The sequence below is a fragment of the Rhyacophila brunnea genome, unplaced genomic scaffold (genome assembly GCF_057557595.1).
Source record: "Rhyacophila brunnea isolate RB1 unplaced genomic scaffold, BYU_Rbru_1.0 scaffold_21, whole genome shotgun sequence".
Classification (NCBI taxonomy): domain Eukaryota; kingdom Metazoa; phylum Arthropoda; class Insecta; order Trichoptera; family Rhyacophilidae; genus Rhyacophila; species Rhyacophila brunnea.
In genome coordinates this window covers 20,825,549-20,847,621 of record NW_028232871.1, presented here as the reverse complement: position 1 = coordinate 20,847,621, position 22,073 = coordinate 20,825,549, and the positions used below count along the sequence as shown (strand labels likewise).

General features: G+C 33.8%; 1 protein-coding gene across 1 annotated transcript; it reads right to left on the bottom strand.

The window, feature by feature from the left end:
- Positions 1–3,671: 3,671 nt before the first annotated feature.
- LOC147070826 (uncharacterized) lies at positions 3,672–16,170 on the bottom strand. The gene is made up of 8 exons (XM_085948819.1): positions 15,978–16,170; positions 14,928–15,829; positions 12,940–13,002; positions 11,594–11,719; positions 10,768–10,942; positions 9,476–9,661; positions 8,433–8,872; positions 3,672–5,957 (listed from the first exon to the last, which is right to left on the bottom strand). The coding sequence occupies exons 1-8, from the start codon at positions 16,005–16,007 to the stop codon at positions 4,634–4,636; spliced, it is 3,246 nt and encodes a 1,081-aa protein (XP_085804945.1). The 5' UTR covers positions 16,008–16,170; the 3' UTR covers positions 3,672–4,633.
- Between the last annotated feature and the right edge of the window lie 5,903 nt (positions 16,171–22,073).

The window sequence follows — 22,073 nt, the reverse complement described above, 5'->3', positions numbered from 1 at the left end:
ATAGTCTATACCAGGGTTCGCGAACCTTTTTACGTACGCGTGCCAAAATTTCCCAAGTAATATTTTTCGACTGTCTGACGTGCCAAGCAGTTTATCATGGCGAAAAAAAAAGTTTTTAAAAAAATAGTTTTTAAGAATTCTATTAAAAAAAGTTTAAAAATACAATTGAGTTCTTTGTAAGTCTGTCTTTCACCGTATTTCCAGCCGAAGGCACATCTATAGTTCTTTGATTTTTTTCCTTGTTTTCAAATTACCTAGTCACAGAGATCGTGGAAGCATTTAAACAACTCTTCTTTCATATTATATTCTCCATCTCTGAACGGTTTTCCATTTATAGAGATTATGTTTGATGCAAAATAACAAGCAGTTATTATATTTGAATGACTGACGATAATTAATTTCATAAGGTTTGTTGATAGAATTTTTTTATTTTTAATTCCCGATCCTAAGGACCAACCTATGCAATTGTTTATTAACAATGTAATGATTATTCTTGAAGAATATTTGCCTGCTATTTTTTATACAATGCAATCTATCATTTATTAGGTTTTTTTCTCTCATCAAACGAGTGCCATGAAAAATCATCTCACATACCACCGGTGGCACACGTGCCATAGGTTCGCTACCACTGGTCTGGATCTACGTCTTTTTCATGATATCTTTACCATGTGGGGCATATTGACACAATTTGGTACCTACATTATTAAAAAACTTTATGTCGGAGCGTTCGGATTCCTCGGTTGATATGTACCTGTACATTATCATATACAATATGAGCAGGGAACACAATAATAAATGCATTCTCTTATGGATGTGGTTGTAAGAAGATAAGATTCTTAAGTGTGGACAAAAATGGCATAATCGTTCGCTGCCAGTGGGTACAAAATGCGGCGTTGCCATTCATATATTTTTTAACGGCATTTGGACAATGTTGCCGGTTATATATTTATCATTATTTATTTATTTTCGCAATTAACACTTACTATGCGTCGGCTTGATAATGGTTCAGGCCCCTTTAGATCCACAGAAGAGACATCCCCAAATGGGGTCCATTTGGGGATGAAAGAATGCAAACGTCGCTCTAATGCCAAAACGAATCCGATTAGTTAAGAGCAAACGTTGCTCAGAGTAATGTGTCAATCCTTACAATCAGAGATACCGGATGGAATATTGGATTTTGCAAACAGTGCCGGAAGCCATGACGATTTAACCATAACCCATATTAATATTTTCAGGGTTTCTATGGCCTCCTTTACCAATTGTGAGAAATATCCCTTATTCCGACCCAATATCTTGGTTTCGAAGTCAAATTTTTGTCTTGTATCCATCGAGTGCTCGGGCATTACATTAATCGTTTGCTCCTCATTGAGCCATCAACCGAAACTGCAGTTAAAGTTTTGATCTATGGTGACTGGCTTTCACATTTCTATCTTATTAATCAGATTTGTGCATATAACATTACGTTACTTACTGTTAAATCCAGGCTTTATTATTATGTAGGTATGCTTTTTTTTGTTCAATAAAATAAATAATACACATGGCGACAAAATGCCTCAAAGTGGCCCTGAATTTACATATACTTGACATATTTATACAACGTCATAATGGTATACTGTTCTTTCAGCATGTCTTAAAAATTAGCGACAAACTCCAATATTAAAATGAAATATAAATAAAACACTCGCCCAATATTTTCGAAAATTTCTATCATTTTTTTACACTTTCTATTAATAAATAAAATCAAAGTTTCTTTTATTGACATTATTGTTGGTTTGCGATATATATGATCAGCAATATTGGTTTCCTAGGATAGTATTAGATATTGTCGTAAGTTTAATTTCATTTCTATGTAAATAATAGAACACAAAGTGGGCCTTATGGGTAATTTCAATTCTGTTTATGTAAATTAAATTGTATGATTAACCCAAAAGCTGGAAAGATTATTCAGAATGTTTAAATGAATATTTAATTATATACCTACCTACCTATATACCTGATCATATGACGATAGCAATTCAAAAACTTGTCAATAAAAAATATAGCAGAAAAGAACACATCATGGGTCCCACATACTGAAGCGGACCTCCAGGCCAGGATGTTTGGTAGAACCCTACCTAGGCAGTTTGATGTTCTACAGTAGAGTTCCCCAAATGGTATTCCGCGGAACCCCATGGTTCTGCAAAGTATAATTAAGAGTGTTCCCTCTAGTTTTAGTGATTTTTTCTATTTTTAAATAAATCCACTTGAATTATTGAAGGGAAGTAGGTGAATAATGGGAAATACTCAATATAGCAATTCAATTTATTTTTCTTAAATTATGTAGTTCAAAAAGATATTACAAGATTATAAATTAATAAGATTCATTGTACAGTTTATTTACGAAACAGTTAATATAAAATAAATAATACTCTTTGAAAATATAAAATTCTTTGCACAATTATATTAGATTTTTGAATTTTTGTTCCGATTGTCTAATTTTCATTGATTAGAATTATTCTGTTACATTTCGACTTTATTATAAATATGTAAGTACTCTAAATCGACAACATATTGCATGTATCAATTAAATTAATGTACATTAACCCTGCACACTCTGCGATGTCAAGTCACAGTACGCGGGTTTTTAATCATATTTTATGTCAGTTATATGTACCTCATTAGCTATTTTAAGAATCATTAACAAAACAATGACAGCCATATTATTTATAAATTTTAATATGTTGCAAAAGTTGGCATTTCCATTTGAAAATACTGTCATATTGAGAATCTAGTACGGTAACAAAATTTGACAATGCAGTACGGAACTGATCAGCACAGTAAGAGAAAGGTTAACAATTAACATATTCAATTAAGTCAATATTTAAGAACTATGAACCCTTGGCCGGGATAGAGGAAATATATTCGGAGGACATAAAGATCTGCCAACAAAATTTGACAATGCAGTACGGAACAAAAATTATTAACACAGTGAGAGAAAGGTTAACAATTAAGTCATTATTTAAGAACTATGAACCCTAGCCCGAGATGGAGAAAGTATTTGGAGGAAGTGAAGACCAACCAAGGGTTGTAGTGCCAAAAATGATAATATTGCAACAAAAAAATAAGAAAGCAAATCTAGGCATAAAAAAATATGTAATTATACTTAATTTAAAACTTCAAAATGATTTATTACCTAAGAATATTATAGGTAGGAAAAACTTAATTGAAATTATATTATCATATTTAAAATTCTTGAAATCAATCAATTAAATGTATAAATAGCAAATTTTCCCACAGTTTTAAATTATATACTTAATAATTACAAATTAATATTTTGATATAATACTGAATGTCAGTCATTTTCAATAAAAGTTGTTTGCGTAATGTAATATTTTGACGATGACCAAAGATGGCAGTATTAGCATGAATACAGGTAAAAAATTAATATCATTATTAATAAATATAAATTAATATGAAAGAAGTGTAGGTGCAAAATTTTAGTAGTTACATACAATTTTAATATGCATATTTATGTTTTAAGAATGAAACGTATCTAGATTTTTTGTGGATGCCCGATAATTTGAATGGTTTATTAAAAATAGCCCATTTTAAAAAAAAGCCACATAATTATACAATGAGTAGAGTAGAACTAATATTAGTAACAGTAGGAATGTGGCATTTTATGTGTTTTTAAGTGGTCAAATCTTATGCTGTAAGGTCTAATTCTCGAGTGTGGAGAAAAATGGGTTAAACTTAAACACGTGTTGAAGACTATGTAATTTTCAATAGGTTAGTATCATAATATCGTCATTGAAACTAGAAAATTGTGTAACTCCAAAAATGCTACTTTACAGGAGACAAAAAACTTTATGGTTTCGTATACAAAATATATGGTTATGGAGTTAAATCATCCATGATTAACAATTTTTTCAGAATTACATCATTTACAAGACGGGTAGATATTAACAACAGCCACTAGATAGCATTCAAAGCCAACTTTAGATTAAAACGTAGTTACACATTTTTCTAATTTCAACGACGATATGCATTAAAGTATGTCACATAAATGAAATGCGCATCCAATATTGGTAATATTTAATGACACTTAGCAGGATTTGTATTGCTTGTGCTTTATGGGCTGACCATCATTAAGTAATAAACTAAAGCTGTCTTCAAGGCATTGGTCTATGGCGACTGGGTTTCGCATTTTTATTTTATTAATCTGTTATGTGATATGAACAAATATTCCATTTAAATCGGCTTTCACTAGCATGTCATTTTATGTGTTTTTAGGTAGTGATACATTCCTCTTATACAAGAACAAACACACATTTTAAATAGTTTCCTTTATTTAAATTAAATTTTCACTAAGGTGTGATTGATAAAATATATGCTCATGCTATTTACCTGAGTAGTTTATTAATTTTGAATATTTCTAAAAGCAACTGAAACATGCGTAATAAATAATCGCAATAATAACACCGAATATTATGCCATGTGGCAAAATAGTGGGTGCAATATTGGGTACATTTAGGACGTAAAAAGTTGCACCATTATGGACCAAATCTCTTACACAATTATTGTAATGTATAAAATATAAAGTGATATTAAAAAGTTTAATCAATAAGTTTCAAGAACCATTTAATTATCCACTTCAAGGGTGATGAAACGGGAATAAATCAAGCTGCAGATCCAAAGACATCTGTGAAGTTGGCCGCAATTCAGCATCCGTAAAAGACAAACAATCCGTCCCCAAAGGATCCAACAAATGAAGCACCGATTGACTTGTCGACAAATTCATTCTCCCACCATCCAAACTGGATTCGCTCACAGAAAGCATCGATACATTTGTGCTCAAAGTGTTTGATACGCTTATCGGTAAATTTAATTCAGAATCGTTCAACAGTGATCTGCTATTACAATGTTCGTTGACTTCATTAATTGAAATAACTTTGTGTGTGTTACCAGATGTATCCATTGTTTGAATATGATGATTGTTATCAATCTTTAACCCGAGTGATTCAGATGTTATCGGATAATTTCCATTATTTAATATATTATCCGTGGACATGTGTAGTTTATCAGCATCTGAGCTTATATCTCCTAAAGCGTCTAGTGGTAATTGCAAGCTTTTAGCCGGCTCAATCTTTCTAAACGGAGGCAAAGCGCCATATTTCATTTGGCTGTATTCCGAGTTGGAGAAATTTAATTTATCGGAATTTATCTGCAGATCAAATCTACTGTCATTGAAGTCGAAATTCTCCGGACCTTCCGTACCGTCGCTGCTTCCTGTCGATTGGCTGTTGCATGACAGACTATTCTTCAAATCGATCGAAGAATCTAAATTTATTTGGTCTTTAATACCATAAACCAAATTTGAATGTAAGTCATCGATTTTATCGTTACAGTCAAACGATGTACTGTCATCAATCTGAATAGTTTGATTGGACGTATTCAAAATTAGATTTTGCGTTAAAATTTCTTGCGGCAAATCAATCTTGGGCAGTTGCTCCGTCATCCTGGTATCCCATGGACTCCTCGGGGTACTTTGACTGACTCTGCATTGCTTTTGCATGGTAGAATCCCAAGTTTTAATACTCTCTACCCTTTGCGAGAAAGATTGGGTGGTATCTATCATCGTCGTTGATTTATTAGGCATCCAATTGCTGTCATCGGTGACGTGGGGCTCCTCTGCCGTGTCCGATTGAGAACCGATGGGAATCCATTTACGTTTGGCAGTATTCGATGTCCAATCGCTGACAGAACTGCTTCTTATAAAATCATTAACAGGTTCTTTATTCTCGTTAGTCATGACATTCTTGTTCGTAATCCAAGTGTTTGCTGAATCGTTTGATTCAGTAGTGATGTTTTCCTTAGGAAGAGGAGGAGTAGCGTGTGTGCAGTTTTCACCGCCAAGTCCTGAACATTTCAGCGCAGTCATGTTTAAATGATATTTCCCAGGTGTAAGATCCAATATCCTGAAATTTAAATTAAAGATCAGTTTCATTATACATAGTCATTTGTTACCGTATTGTCCAGGATGGAGACAGTTTCTAAAGGACATAACAGCGATTTTCTTTGATGCAATTGATTTGCCAGAAGATTTAATAATTTAAACCAGTCATACAGTTGATAATTAAATTATACCAAAATCTTAAAATGATGCATATTTGTCACAAATTGAGTATATATGTTACGCCGAATGTGCCAAATTGAATATTACATGAAATGGGCAAAATTTTGCCTAAATCATGAAAAATGCAAGCCCGTTGCCTTATTCATGAATTAGACAAAATATCTGGAGAGCGCGTGAAATCGGCAGTAATTTTTCTGCCTACTTCATGTCTTGGACAAATTAGATAGTAGCGCTACGGTGGTATTTTTTGCAACTAAACTAAATGTATCAAATGCTCATGGATTGGTCAAAATGTACATTTATATTATCTATGGTCAAAATAGATGATCGAGCTCCGTGGTGTTTTTTGCAACTAAACAAATGTGTCAAATGTCATTGATTTGAACACTATGGATTTGAATGACATTCATATCCATTTACTATGCGCAAAAAAATTCTAGAACTATAATATGATAACGGAAGAATTTTATTGAAAAGTATTTTCGCGATTTGATTCGTGCTTGGGTATCAATTGTGCAATGGTCGATTGAATGTTTGTGATAGTTTGTTGACACTTGATAGCTAACCTCAAAATGGACATTCAGTTGAATAATTTAATTCAGAATTACAAAACCTAACCTAACCTAACCTAATAATAATAATATTATATTATGTCCAATTATAACTAATAAAACCATCCGTATTAAATTTACTTTTTCTTCTGTCATGTTGACAGTTCAAGAATTCCATACCGTGGCGAATTCATGTACTCAGCAGAAAAATTACCTAATTCATGAATAAGGCAACAGGCTTGACTATTACATGAATTAGCCAAAATTTTGTCCATTTCATGTAATAGTCAATTTCGCACATTCGGTGTAACATATATAACACAAATCATAACAAAATATCTGTAATTAACATCGAAGGGACCTAAAATAATATAACCATTCGAACTCATACGTACTTGTACTACAATATATTCAGGAATAGTATAAATAATTACAAGATAAAAAAGATCTTTTTATATACGTTTTTAAATTTTCTGTTGAATCATATAAACTTGACTTGACTAGCTTAAACGATCAAAAAAATTTGTACTTGATAGAAATAATACTGAAATGTCATATTGATTTCCATAGTAACGCATGTATATATTAATATTAATAATTTAGTTGCTAGGACTCACTATAGCGTCAATTACATTGAGCTACTTTACGAGCTGTTTGTTGGCAAATTTACAACCTGCCTGTAAAGTAGCCCAGTGTAATCATCAAACAAGCTTTCAAGCATACATAATGCACTCATAAACTATGGAACTTGTAAAGCAGTGTGAACTAAATATAATAAACTAATGAGAAATATCACTAAAACAAATAAAAAAATGTCTAGTATATATTCCATAATTATTGGTAAACTGAAAGTATCAACTGTGGTTCAAAATGTCAGGCTTTAAAAATATATCTAACATATTTACTATGATATTTCCAACCACTTAAATTTCAACACTCTTTTTTTATTCCTGTTTCTTTATTATTATAAACATTCCATTAACGTAAGGTGCAATAGTTTTCTCAGATAATATGATATATTTAAAGCGACACCAAGCGAGAGAAAACGATGCAAGAGCAGTCGAGAATAATAATGATTTAAATACATGAATAATGAGTAATAAGGTTTTTACATTGTTTTATTGTATTAATTTGTTATATAAACGAGAATTAACTGTGTTGTGACAGTGTTAACTTCCCATTACTTGTGAATGGAATAGTGCTTGAAGATGCCAAAAGGCGAAACTTGGGTCGCAAAAATTACCCAAGTGGGATAATTCAACACTTAAATCAATTAGAATTAAAATTACAGTAAAACCTCATTAATACAAAATCAACTGGACCGAAAATTGAAAAAAAATTTGAATTACGAAATACAAAATGTATGGTAAAAAAACTTTAATAAAAAAATCAGTGGCGACTTGTATGGTTCATTTATAGAATTAATAGGGATTGCTATAAATAGATTTTATGAATTTTGGTGAAAATTTCGATTCACGGTGAATTTTGAATTAACCGTGTTCGTATTAACGGGGTTTTTTTCCGACCATGTCCTATCCTAATAAGATCATATTATGGGCTTCCACAGAGTGGAGGCTTCTATTAACAGATTATGTTTTTAAGAGAAATGGATGTCAGCCACTTGCTCACCCTAATAAGTCCATACTCTCACTCATACACAAATATGTGTACTTATTTAATATTTAAAAAACAATATGTTTACTTGCTAGATCCAGGATTCGAGCCTAGAACCCACGAAGGGGTTTAACTGTAAAATATTTACTCACTTTCCAACCGGTTCATTGATAAGGCACGGTGAACTACCAACATCACGGAACAACAAACAAGGCATCAGCTTCCTCAGCTTAACAATCAAAGCGGCAAGCTGCCGAATGAACACAGACGCTCGGTATTCTTCCGAGGTGTGTTCAATAATGCGAGTCAAACTTCCAAATAGACTCTTATCTTCTTTCATGTGCTTAATGGGATGAACACTGTTCATCGTATCCCTTTCTGAATCAATATTCTTGGCCTGATTGACTTCAAGCGCGAGTATTGGAGTAGGTTTTTCATTTTGAACGTTTGTTTGGTTTTTTTCATTTGGTTGTATTTCTTTGGGCGGATTCTCGAGTTTGTATTTCTTCAGGATGCCTTCCGTCTTTTCGGTCAGGGCATGGTCTGGGAATGTCATCAGATGTTTACCTATTCTTTTTTCACTGTGGTAAGTCTGAAAATAAAACGGAACATGATAATTTAAATCAAAATTCTTCTGAGTTTTGAGACAGCTTCAGATGTCCGAAAAATGACCGATTAGAATTTTAGATTGAATATTATATATTTTTTACCATGTTTGATCCTGAGAAGATCATATGGGCCTCCACGGAGTGAACTAATAGATTGTTTGTTTTTATGAGAAATGGATCCAGCATTTGGCAAACATGAAATTTATTTTGTCAAAGTGTGTTTGATCCAGACCAATGAACCTATGGGTTTGGCAAAGAGCTAACAAAAATATCATGTTAAAACAATGGAGACCTATATACTTCATTTAACAAAGAAAATATAACATTTTTATGGTACATTTACTCAGCAAGATGTGTTTATCGATCTCCACAGGTAGAAGGTATCATAAGGGTTTTTTTTATTACAGGGAATGGTGGTTGGAAAATAATCTCAACGCATTACATCTGTTCACAGGATTCAAACACACATACTTATTGATTGAAAAAAACAACATGCCTATTTGACTCCACTAAGGGTTTCGAATCCACAACCTACGTATGAGAAACTAATTAAATAATCTATCGCACCAATCTGTTGGAAAGTTTACCTTATCACAAGCCGGGCACACAATTCGTTTCTTGACGGTCACTTCATTAGTGGGAGGATCAGGTATTGCTGGAAGTCCAGGAGCTACCTCCATGAGAGTTGAGCCGTCAGCATCATCCTGTTCAAAGTCCTGAGCCATGTGTCTTGGAGGTCTCACTCTACGGCCACTTCTCGTCACCGACACCACCTGAGAAATAGTTCATCAGCATATCATCTTCAAAATGGAAGGATCAGTTAACATATTCAAAAGACTTTAATATAATAATAAATTATCCATTTTATATCATTGTTATAATATCAGAATCGGCACTGAAAGAGGCATTCACAAAAAGAAAAGAAAGAATTTTGTCACACTATGAGAAACCACACCTAAATTCGACATGGGTACATAGGTACAGGTTTGATACAGTTGACAGTTTCGTCTAGCTTAGGTCTCTTTTATCACATCACAGAAGAAATTAACAAGAACATCATATCTGCGAATTAATGCTATTTTGGTCTATGAAGACTTTAAATCTCATCAAACTAAAAGTATGCTTTACAAGACACTATTCTCATATATGCCACGGAAATCTAAATATTGACTTTCTAAAATGAACATTATTAGAAGAAAAATTCTCCGCCATATTTATGAGCCAATCAGGTACGGCAACAATTGGAGAAAATACAATGCTGAGTTCTACAATCTGTACGACAGGTAGTTCAATAAATTAAAATTGGAAGAATGCGCTGGCTAGTAGGTGACTCATGTTCACCATATGAATGACAATGAATCGCCATAGAGTAAAGTCGACCAATCCAAAATTCGCTGGTCACATAGCTCTACGCTCTACCAATGACTGCCGTCTACTTGGGTTACCAAACTGAAAAGTGGCCACTATTGATAGGGACAGATGGAAAAATCCGTTGGAGGAAGCCAAGATTTACCGTGGCGTGGGTTGGTGTACTCATGCGATTAATAATTAATTAATGTTAATAACAAATAATTATATATTATAAGACATGTATTATGTATGTGGATGAGAACTAAATTAGGATGGGAAGGCATGGAAACTTGGAAAGATTAGTGAGAGACGGGAGACACGTGCTTGCTGGAAATAAATGTAATATTCAATAATTCGCAATGAGTTCGAAACGTCGAGAAGAGAAGAAAGAAAATACGGTGACAAATCAAAAATCTATTATGATGATCTTCACAAATTCTCATAAAGGCAGGCTTTCGCGATTAAAACAGAACTTGTTGCGATATTTTAACGAAATAATTATTAGTTGAGAAAGATTAATATCCTTTACCTGAGTCGAGGGAGATGCTAAGGCCAAGGCCTGTTTTGGTTTTGGACCTTTCTTTGGTAAGATTATGTTCTTGTAGTGAATCACAGGTGCTGTTGTTTTATTATTCGCTGGTCCGGGTTTAACAGCTTTCGCATCTTTACCATTGCACAAGTTTAAATCTTCTGGATACACAACTCTAGAAAGATATAAAAAGATTTACCATTTTTTTTCCACCTAGTCAGGTCTATTTCAACTATGTACCACTATAACACCATTACCTCTGAGATAACCCCAATATATTACTGACATTCTGCGGTTATCTTTAAGGCGAATCTTTGAGTTGGTACATGTTTTTGCCTGAAGTCTGATAATATCATGGTTAGGGCGAGGTCGGTGGTTATCTAATTAACACACCCGGCAGAACTCCCGTTGAATGTAATTAATTTCTACTAAGCACATAGAATACATCATAGCATTTTTATCACAATTTTGGAGTTAAGTGGCATGTTAGAATAGACCTGCATGTTGAGAATATCGAACCTCACAACGCGAGATGCGACGTTTATTATTATTATTTTAAGATATTCCGATCTTTTTCACTCCACGGCGAAGTAGTGGCTTCCATAGTGCATATTACAAAATTTATATATTAATTTTATCTAGCTACAGGATTCGAAACTGCATTCCGTAGAGTTATAGGCGCTGTCCAATGCAGTTGAAGAATTTGTTATTAGCTACTTGAGCGTACTTATTTGGATTGAACGTTTTGGTAATTTACCTTATTAAATCTTAAGATAGAATACATAGTCTGATAATGTTTTTCCTGCTAAGAAATATGAAATATTACCTGTATACCACTCGTGTTTTTGATGTTGGATCATACAGAACCTTGTTTTGATTGTTCGGTGTAGGACCTACACTGCTTATTGCATCGCTGACGACTCTCAATTGCTCGCTATTTAATTTTTCAACACTGAAAAACAAAAGTTTGAAGACAATATAATTCACTGTCATGTTTTGCATTATTATACAGTAAAACTTCGTACGAATCCCACGGGACCGAAAATGGGAAAAAAAATCGAATTACAAATTATGAAATGTATGGGGGAAAAATATTAAAATTTTGAATTTTTTATTTTTTTTTGATTTTCATCAATATCGTTTACGATCATAGATGTGCCTACCAAATTTCCGGTTCCGTGTGTGTTAATAGGTCATAAAATGTCAGGATTATTTTTTATTACCTTCTTAAAGTAAGTAATTTATGATGCTTTAAGAAAAGTCTGTCACAATTTTCAATGACAGGCTTTTGAAATAGCTTTATTACGATTTATTGAATATTTTTATATGCCAGGACTCTGAAATAGTTTCGAGTTACGAAATTCGAATTAAAGGTATGGTTTTATATGAAAATAATCTTCAAGGGACTTTTTTTCTGCGAAAATTTCGAATTACGGCGAATTTCGAATTATCCGTGTTCTTAATAATGAGGTTTTACTGTGCCATGTTTGTTTTAATTGCCAATTTCAACCATACACTCCCACCTGTTGTCAAACAGAATTTCAGCGATTACTTAATACATTGGCACGGTGGAATAACAATCGGTGACCAGAAAATAAATAACTTGAGATTCACAGATGATACTACACTAATTATTGCTGTTGATGAAAAGGAGTTCAGAGTTGCTACACCGGGAAGAGGAAGAGTGTTGGAAATATGGCATCCTTATTAATAGGAATAAGACCAAGTTAATGGTTATCGATTGGGTTAACCTTTTACCCGCAGAAAGTGCTGAGGTCTGGAAACAGTGGTATGTTTGTATATTTGGGATCGACCATTAGTGGAATTAAGATCAAGAACTTCAATTGCAACTAAAATTATGCTTGTACAAACATTAGTGTTGCACCAAATGCTTCGTATTTTTTAGATATAGCACAGGACGAGCCAGTCAATCATCCAGTGACACCACATAAAGGAATGGCTCTCCACAATATGTCTGAGACGCATTCTACTGTTTTTTAGAGATATGTGCGGATCCGATAATTTTGAAAAACCTCAGATACATACATTAGAAGAAAAAGTGTCGAGGTTGAATAGTCAGTGGTGGAGACCGTCATGCACTCAACTCCGTGGGAAGTCACCTTTATCTTTGTTGTTTATAAAGATAAATATATTATATTTTGAAAACATTACCTATGGTACTGGTCTCCATTTTGCAGAATATGGACTACTTGATGTGGCTGTCCTTTGGTCCATCTATAAAAAAAATAATCAAGAAGATTTAACATTTTTTTAAAGGTGCACATTGTGGAGTGGTGTTTAGAATGCATTTCTTTCCATGGGTTTCAGGTGCCAATCCTACAACTGTTGGCTTTCAATCAAAATACATGTATAATCTCATTCAGATTAGGATCGGTGCCATCGCCAACCAGTGGCGAAGGGTAGAGGCAGCCTGCAGAGATCTGACATAATTAGTGCATACTAATCTTTGTCAGTCATATTTATTTTCAATGAACTAAGAATACAAATTGCAGATGGTTTTTCTAATTTGATTAATCCCTGCCTAAACCAAACCATAATACATAAGAAATATTCTTCAATCTATAAAATATACTAATAAAATTAATTGAATTTTTAATACTAACAAATGCCATCTGCAATTTGTATTCTTAGGCCGTTCGCTCATGGAGAAACTAAAATTCGACGAACTGGTTGCTGATGGAACTCATAAACTGGCATAATGACTGATACTTCGCACACGGCACTACTGAAACCCACTTGCAATAATAATCTCATAACCTCAAAACTGTCAAACACATTGTCATTCTTTATCATTCTATCAGCTTTTTATGTAATATCTTTACGGGAATATTTTGGGAGCCTGTAATTATACAAGCAGGAGTATTTCTCAACTTCTGCCACAAATTTAAAATTAAAAATCAGTTCGCCTATCTTTAACTTTTGACATCTTGATTTGTTATTACTTGTTCAGTTCAGTTCAGTGCTACCAATTTTGGTAATAAAATACGATTTTTCATTGAATGTACTGATATTGACACCACTGTTTTATAGGAAACTGGAAACTGAGATACTGGGAGACTAGCATGTCGCGTCTCTTCAGTTTAGTAGCAAACGTTTTGAAACGGAGAGATTCCAGTCTTGCCGTGAGCGAGCCGCCATTGAAATACATTAGCTAGATACTGGCTGGAATTTTAGTTTTAGTCTCGTCTTTTTTAAGTATTCTCGTGAAGGCGGAAGGCCTTATTCCAATGAAAACCAATAAGTATGACTGATAAAGTTTAGTGTGCACTAGTTAAGCCAGATCTCTACAGCCTATATCCACCGTTCGTGACTGTCGCCAACCAAGGAGATAGCAGTCGAAGAAGATTTATAATAATTAGACATACCATATATGTTTTTTCCGAACAGGGCAACAGGACAAAATAAAAAAAAAAAACACAGAATTGAAATTCCTAAAATAAAATATTAATCACTTGATTTTAACCATTCATAAAATTGAGTAACATCAATATTATTTGAAACTTATATTCTGTAAATTAATAAAGACAAAACAAAAATTTTCATTGACCTCTCATTTTTGCACCGTCTGTGTGATGATTGACATAACAATAACAAAAACGCACACAATTCATGTGATATGGTGTGACGCCATCTATAAAAGGTAATAATCTTCGCTAAATATGTATAAGTACTCTCTACATAGATTTAAGAAAAATGTAATAGATGGCGTTCAAAGGCTCAAATTATCGATTTCTTACATGACGTGGCTCAAAAAATAATATTGTCATTGTGCCTTTAAAATCGGCTATGTGAGTAAATTTCACAAAACAGGTTTTTTGCACCGAAAATTTTATAATAATTCCTTCTATACCAAGGAAAAAATATAATGATTATGATAAAATGTATTCTGGAATTGCTTTACACAATATTTCAATGTTGTAGGCGACAGGCATTGTAATTTGCATTGTTTTTAACCTCTCCTGTAAAGTTTTGAAAAATACACAAAGCCAATTTTGAAGGCGCAACGGCGATATGTCCTTAATATTATAAACTGGGACAAAATAACCGGCCGAGACTGCGGGACTCACACCAAACCAGGATAATCATGGTGACATCGGGACAAATTGTAGTTATTATGATATAATCAAAGTTATACAAACCTAATATTTTTCGAAACATCCAATTGCGGCAAAATTTTTCTTGGCGGTTTTGGTGCCAATGTGAAGGGAACCACTGGAGCTTTCAAAGAAATATTTTTCTTCTTCGCGTCAATAATGCTTTGTTTCGAATAACAGTTTGTGCCGTTTTTTGGCTTTGTAGTATTTGTTACACCTTCATGAGTACTTAGATTTTGAGCGACGGTTTGATTTTGATTACCGGCAACATCCAACGGCTGATTTATATATGTGTTACTGTTATTCAAAATCAGCGGGACTTTTTGAATTATGTTATTATCAGGGATAACCGAAGGAATGATTTCATTGTGAGATATTGTAAAATGACCAGGCGGTGGTGCAGGTGTTTTGTTGACTGCCGCCAGAATTGCTTTCTTTTTCGGTAAAAATCCATTTTTCTTCCATACAAAATCATTTGAAGATGCGGCAACATTACTGGGATGTTTATTGATCCTCACACCATCCGTAGTTAAGATATTTGATTTTTTTGAAATCCAATTATCTGGAGCTATGTGATCTGTGATCAGCTGAAAACCACGCTGTCCTCTCGATGGTATATCAGAAAGTCTAACAACATTTTGAAGATGACTTATATTTGTAATAGGCAGTGGTGATTCTTCAACATAATTTGTTTTGCCAATATTATTCCTCGACTCATCAATTATATTATTTGATTCGACACATCCAGTAGTATTCGCATTATTGACAGTAGTCTCTACTTGATTGACATTGACAACAAGTTCTTCTGTGGTGCTGTTTATAACATTTTCATGATTTATTTGAGCATCAAGGATTACCGGAGGCGGATTGGTGTATTGAATCTGCAGTCCCAATTCTGCCAACTGTTCTGGTGTCAACGATATTGTATGCAGTGAACCATCACTTGACTAGAAAACAAAAATACAAATTATCACCGCTATTATTTACTATGAACTCTGAATCTAAAATATGGTCAAGTGGTGAATAAAACTTTATATAGTTAGTAAAACAGTTGAAGTAATGAAACCAATTCATTTTCGAGGGAAAAAAACTAACCTCAAATAGTACGATTTCTTCATTATTCATTCTTATGTAAATATGTTCATGTGTTTTCGAGGATACTGATTTGATAAAAAAAAAATTGGCACTGTTCTCACACGACGAAACAATGATATGTATTTTAATTATTGTATGTAATATTACACAATATAAATAAAATAGTCGTTGTTTTTTAGATCTGTCAAACAACAAAACCATAGACTAATATACTAGAACAAAATCCCAAAAACCTGACCTCTTCGTTATTTTGTTGTCTTTGGTAACTGATAAGTGTGTGAATCAAAGATATTGTTGGAAATGTACCCATTGGAAAAATAATAGGTGGGTAGGTACATATTTTTTAAATTAATGTTAAAAAATACATTTTTTTTACATTTAAATATTTAGGTAGCTCTCAATATTTCGCGATGGCCGAGCGGCTAGCTTTAATAATTGTAGTGGACCGAAAGATACGTTATGGTTGCAAAAGGTGGGGTAGAAGATTTTTCCTACTTGTATAATATAATGATAATGAGTAAAAAAAAAAAACGAGTTTGCCAATTCGGATGACTTCGGCACAACTTTTGGAGGGCAAAAAACCGCAAAATTTTGGGTTTTTTTTTTTGGTTTTTCGCTTATATCTCAAAAACGGTCGGTCGTAGCAAAAATATTATTATATACAATTTTAAAGTTTATTAAATTTCCTAAAATTGTTATATCATACATTTTTATCTATCTCTGACCGTTTATGAGATATTTGCTGTTGAAAATAGTATATATGTATTAGAAAACACGCGTTTTAGTAAAAATCAAATTTTAATGAGAAGAAATACCATTTTAAACATGGTCAATGGGCCCAATGTTCCAGATGCTTTCAGTTTAGGCTACATCGCGCGCGTAGTTATGTTTATTCTTTACATGTGTATTGTATTGGGATACAATAATTTTGAACTTACCGAAGACGAAGTAGATTCACTCCATCACCTTACTAGTAATATCTCCATCATAGTCTAATGATACTGTCCTCAAAATTGTCATAAATAAATTTGAAAAAGCCATATTGTGTTTGCTAGAAAATAATGGTTCCACTGTAAAGCTATGATTACAGTATTTTCGAATGACAACGCTCATCAAACACTTTATTCAGGCCGAACGAACTGGTGACTGGAACCTTCATTTGAAAAGTATTGAAAAAATGATTCCATTCTTTCATGCAGCAGGCCATTTTCTTTACGCTAAAAGTGCCCATTTGTATCTTCAGGATATGCAACAACTGAAAGAGAAATGGACGCTGCTGAATTTGAGGAGTTCACTAGCAGAGGATATTTTACGATACGTCGCTCTGACAAATACTGGGGTGGAATTTGGTTGGATATGACCATCCAACAAACATTAATGAAAACAATGAAGATTTATGGAGGTCTAACACAGGGCAGAGGCATAACTGACAGTATTCTAACCAGATGGAGTTTGGAATGGTCAGTATGCAGAACATATGCAATAAAATTGAGTCATTCTGTAATGTTCAATCTGAATCATCGGAACAGCATGTTGACATGAGAAGTTTCCGAGTAACTTAACTTACTCAAGTAAGCTTCTTGAATGGCTATCATTACACTAGGTACCCATTTCCCAAAACCGACGAGATAATGTCGTTGAGAAGTGGGATTGTTGTAGGAACAGCAGTAAACTGCTATAATTCCCTAGAAGAGGGGTTAAAAGGGATTAATAGAATAGTCGGTAACGACTTTCACAATGTTAAATTCAAAAGAAAAGACAAACTTGTTACCATTGCATCCGTTGGCGGTAGCATGAAAGCTCGAAGCGCTAAAGTTGTTGTAACTGATCCGCTTACCCTATTTGAAAAAATATAATATTGTATATGTAAAGAAACGGAGGAAGATTTGCAACATTTCTTTACATATGAATTAGCATCCTACCCTATGTCACTGTTTTCAAAACAGGGTATGAGAAAAGGGACAAGCCATCACCAGCAATTGAGACTCACGGCACCAACATTAACAATCAGTTTATTGTGGTTAATGGAGGACATCTCCTACATAAAGTATTTTGGTCCCGAAATTCATCCTTTAGTGACATTGCGAAGATGTATTCGGATTATTTGACAAAACACTATAAGTCACAAATTGAAGTTGTATTTGACGGATATCCATCCAGCGCTCGAAATGGAATATTTTACGAACCGGAGCGCTCAATACTTTATGAAAATGTTAACATAGTTATCTAATTGCTTGTGTATTTTATAAAAATAAGTGTGTTATACCGTGTCAACATTGGCAACAAGTTGGTGGCAACCACATTAAATTTCGATTAAAATAATTTTTAGTCAAACAAATTTTGATAAGTATCGTGAAATTTAATGAGGTTACCAGTGTGGACAAACTTTTAGATTTTTACATTAAATGGCAAATCTAGGTCACTGTCAAAGTAATATGTCCACGAGACGGAGCAAAAATTTTGGGGATTTTACGAAACGGAACGGCGCTCCGGTACGTTCCGGTCCATTTCGAGCCCTGTATCCATCCAATGCTGCATCCAGTGGGACAAAGTTTGTAGAAAGATTACGCCGTATAAATTTAAAATCACATCCTGAAATTATGTTTCAAGGAAACACTGTCAATCAGGTGGACCAGAAACTTTTTTTGAACAACGAAAATAATAAAAAAAATCGCTTTTCTTACAGGTTGGCATAAAAGTGAACCAGGCAGTAGAGGATGCCGATGTTTTAACTGTAACTACTGACATTTTAAAGCAAATGAATTCAAAAGCGTGGGTAGTAATAATAGGTGAAGATATTGACCTTATTGTACTGATGTCGGCAAGAGGACAATTCTTGGACAACTCATTCTTTCGAAAACCTGGAAAGGGAAGTAAACCAGATGTGTTGTTCTTGACAAAATCATTTAAATATGACGCACGTACCATTCTTTTCACACACGCGTTCAGTGGGTGTGATAAAACATCCTACCTATTTGGCCATATAAAGATTAATTTGTGTGGTATTTTGGAGACGAATATTCAGTTGAAGGAGTGGTCACAGTATTCAACAATCCAGACGCCAGCCCTGATGAATTACATACGTGGGAGCTGCATTGCAAGACTTTGAAGACGTACAACCTTTGCCTACTCCACCTCCACCAAAGCGGCAGAAACAGTTAAAAAATTAAGATGTTTGGTGAATATTATTATTCTGTAGGTATTAACATTTGTTTTGCTATCATTACTAAAACTATCAACATACTTTATTTGTAAGAAGGGGGATAAGGGGGAGAGGCATAGAAATTCATTATACTTCATTATCAAATTAAAGCTTTAAACATATTTTAATCGAACAATACCTATCTAAATAGAATGGGAAAAATATATTTTTTTTTTTATTTCAAAGACAAAGCGATGGAGACTAAACTAAAACAAAAGTGGTACTGATTCGTGTCGTGGCACCAGTGGTACTGGTGGGGGTATTGGAATGTGGCACTTTCTACCACTCCCACTACCCCTCCCCCCACCACCACGCACCATCTGGAACATTTATGTATGAACAAACTGTTTATTTGTATGATCTTAAGTTTAAAATGGTATTTCTTCTCATTAAAGCTTGATTTTTACTAAAATGCGTGTTTTCGAATACATATATACTGTTTTCAACACCAAATATCTCATAAACGGTCAGAGATATAAAAAAAATGTATGATATAAAAATTTTAGGAAATTTAATAAGCTTTAAAATTATATATAATAATATTTTTGCTACGACCGACCGTTTTTGAGATATAAGCGAAAAACCAAAAATATCTCAAAATTTTGCGGTTTTTTGCCCGCCAAAAGTTGTGCCGAAGTCATCCGAATTGGCAAACTTGTTTTTTTCTTACTCATTATCATATATAAAGAAAAAAAAATTCTACCCCACCTTTTGCAACCATAACGTATTTTTCTGTCTAATTTGACTGGACTATAGACTAATGATTGTTATTTGTTTTCTTTCGCGAACCGCATAGAAGTTCATTTGACGTGTCAGAATTCAAATTTAGAATTAGCAGAAATAATTGAAAAAATGTGACATTTCTATTAGCACCCATAAATAATCAATTTCAATCAAGACATTTATTGTAAGATGAAGATAATTTTAATAGTGCTATCAATAAATTGAATAATTTCAGACTTACGAGTAATATTAGAAACTACATTATATGCATATTACGTACATATCACATACTATCTATTCAGTAATAATTCTATTATTTTTACATTTAGGTAGGTAAATGAAATTGATGTGACGTTTATTTAAAATTAATGATGTTTATATATTTTATAATAATATTTATATATAAAATTACAGTAACCTTTCTTCTTCTTTTATATCATTAGTAACTATTAATCTAATATATAAAAATTAATATTTGTGTGTTTGTGTGTTTGTTTGTTCGTATTTAATGCGCAGCCATACCGTTCATCCGATTGCGATAAAACTTTGTAAACTTATTGCTTGCACTTGCGGGAAGAGTATAGGCTATACTAATATATAAACATGAATGTCTGTCTGTCTGTATGTCTGTCTGTCTGTGTGTCTGTCCCGTATGCGTTCCTATGCCATTCATCCGATTGCAATGAAATTTTGGTAAGTGGTTGCATGCACACCCATGAAGGTTTCTGAATTAGAAAAATCATCATCTTCTTCTTCTTCTTCATTCTATCTTATTTTATTCGTATGGTCCCTATACTATTCATCCGATTGCAATGAAACCTTCGTCAGTTGTTGTGGTAACCACCCGCAATGGTTTTTGAATTAGTACAACCATCTTCTTCTTCTTCCTCTATTCTATATTCTTCTATTCGTATGCGTTCCTATTCCATTCATCCGATTGCAATAAAATTTTCGTCAGTAATTGTGCCAACACCCGCGAAGGTTTCTGAATTAGTACAACCATCTTCTTCTTCTTCTTCTTCTTCATTCTATCTTCTTTTATTCGTATGGTCCCTATACCATTCATCCGATTGCGATGAAACCTTCGTCAGTTGTTGTGGTAACACCCGCAATGGTTTTTGAATTCGCACAACTATCTTCTTCTTCTTCTTCTTCTATTCATATGCGTTTCTATTCCATTCATCCGATTGCAATAAAATTTTCGTCAGTAATTGTGCCAACACCCGCGAAGGTTTCTGAATTAGTACAACCATCTTCTTCTTCTATTCTATCTTCTATTCGTATGCGTTCCTATACCATTCATCCGATTGCAATGAAATTTTGATCAAGTGTTGTGCTCACGCCGCAAATGTTTCTGAATTGTTACAACTGTTTTCTTTTTCTTCTATTCTATCTTCTTTTATTTGTATGCGTTCTTATACCATTCATCCGATTGCGATGAAATTTTGACCAGTTGTTGTGAGCACGCCCGCAAAAAGTTCTGAATTAGTACAACCATCTTCTTCTTCTTCTATTCGTATGCGTTCCTATACCATTCATCCGATTGCAATGAAACTTTGGTGAGTTGTCGTGCGCATGCCCACGATGATTTCTGAATTAGAAAATCATCTTCTACTTCTATTCGTATGCGTTCCTATACCATTTATCCGATTGCAATGACATTTTGATCAAGTGTTGTGCCTTTGCCCGCAAAGGTTTCTGAATTAGTACTATCATCTTTTTCTTCTTCTATTTGTATGCATTCTTATGCCATTCATCCGATTGTGATGACATTTTGACCAGTTGTTGTGCGCACGCCCCCAAAGGTTTCTGAATTAGTACAACCATCATCTTCTTCTTCTATTCGAATGCCTACCTACACCATTCATCCGATTGCAATGAAACTTTGGTGAGTTGTCGTGCGCATGCCCACGATGATTTCTGAATTAGAAAATCATCTTCTACTTCTATTCGTATGCGTTCCTATACCATTTATCCGATTGCAATGACATTTTGATCAAGTGTTGTGCCCTTGCCCGCAAAGGTTTCTGAATTAGTACTATCATCTTTTTCTTCTTCTATTTGTATGCATTCTTATGCCATTCATCCGATTGTGATGACATTTTGACCAGTTGTTGTGCGCACGCCCCCAAAGGTTTCTGAATTAGTACAACCATCTTTTTCTATTTGTA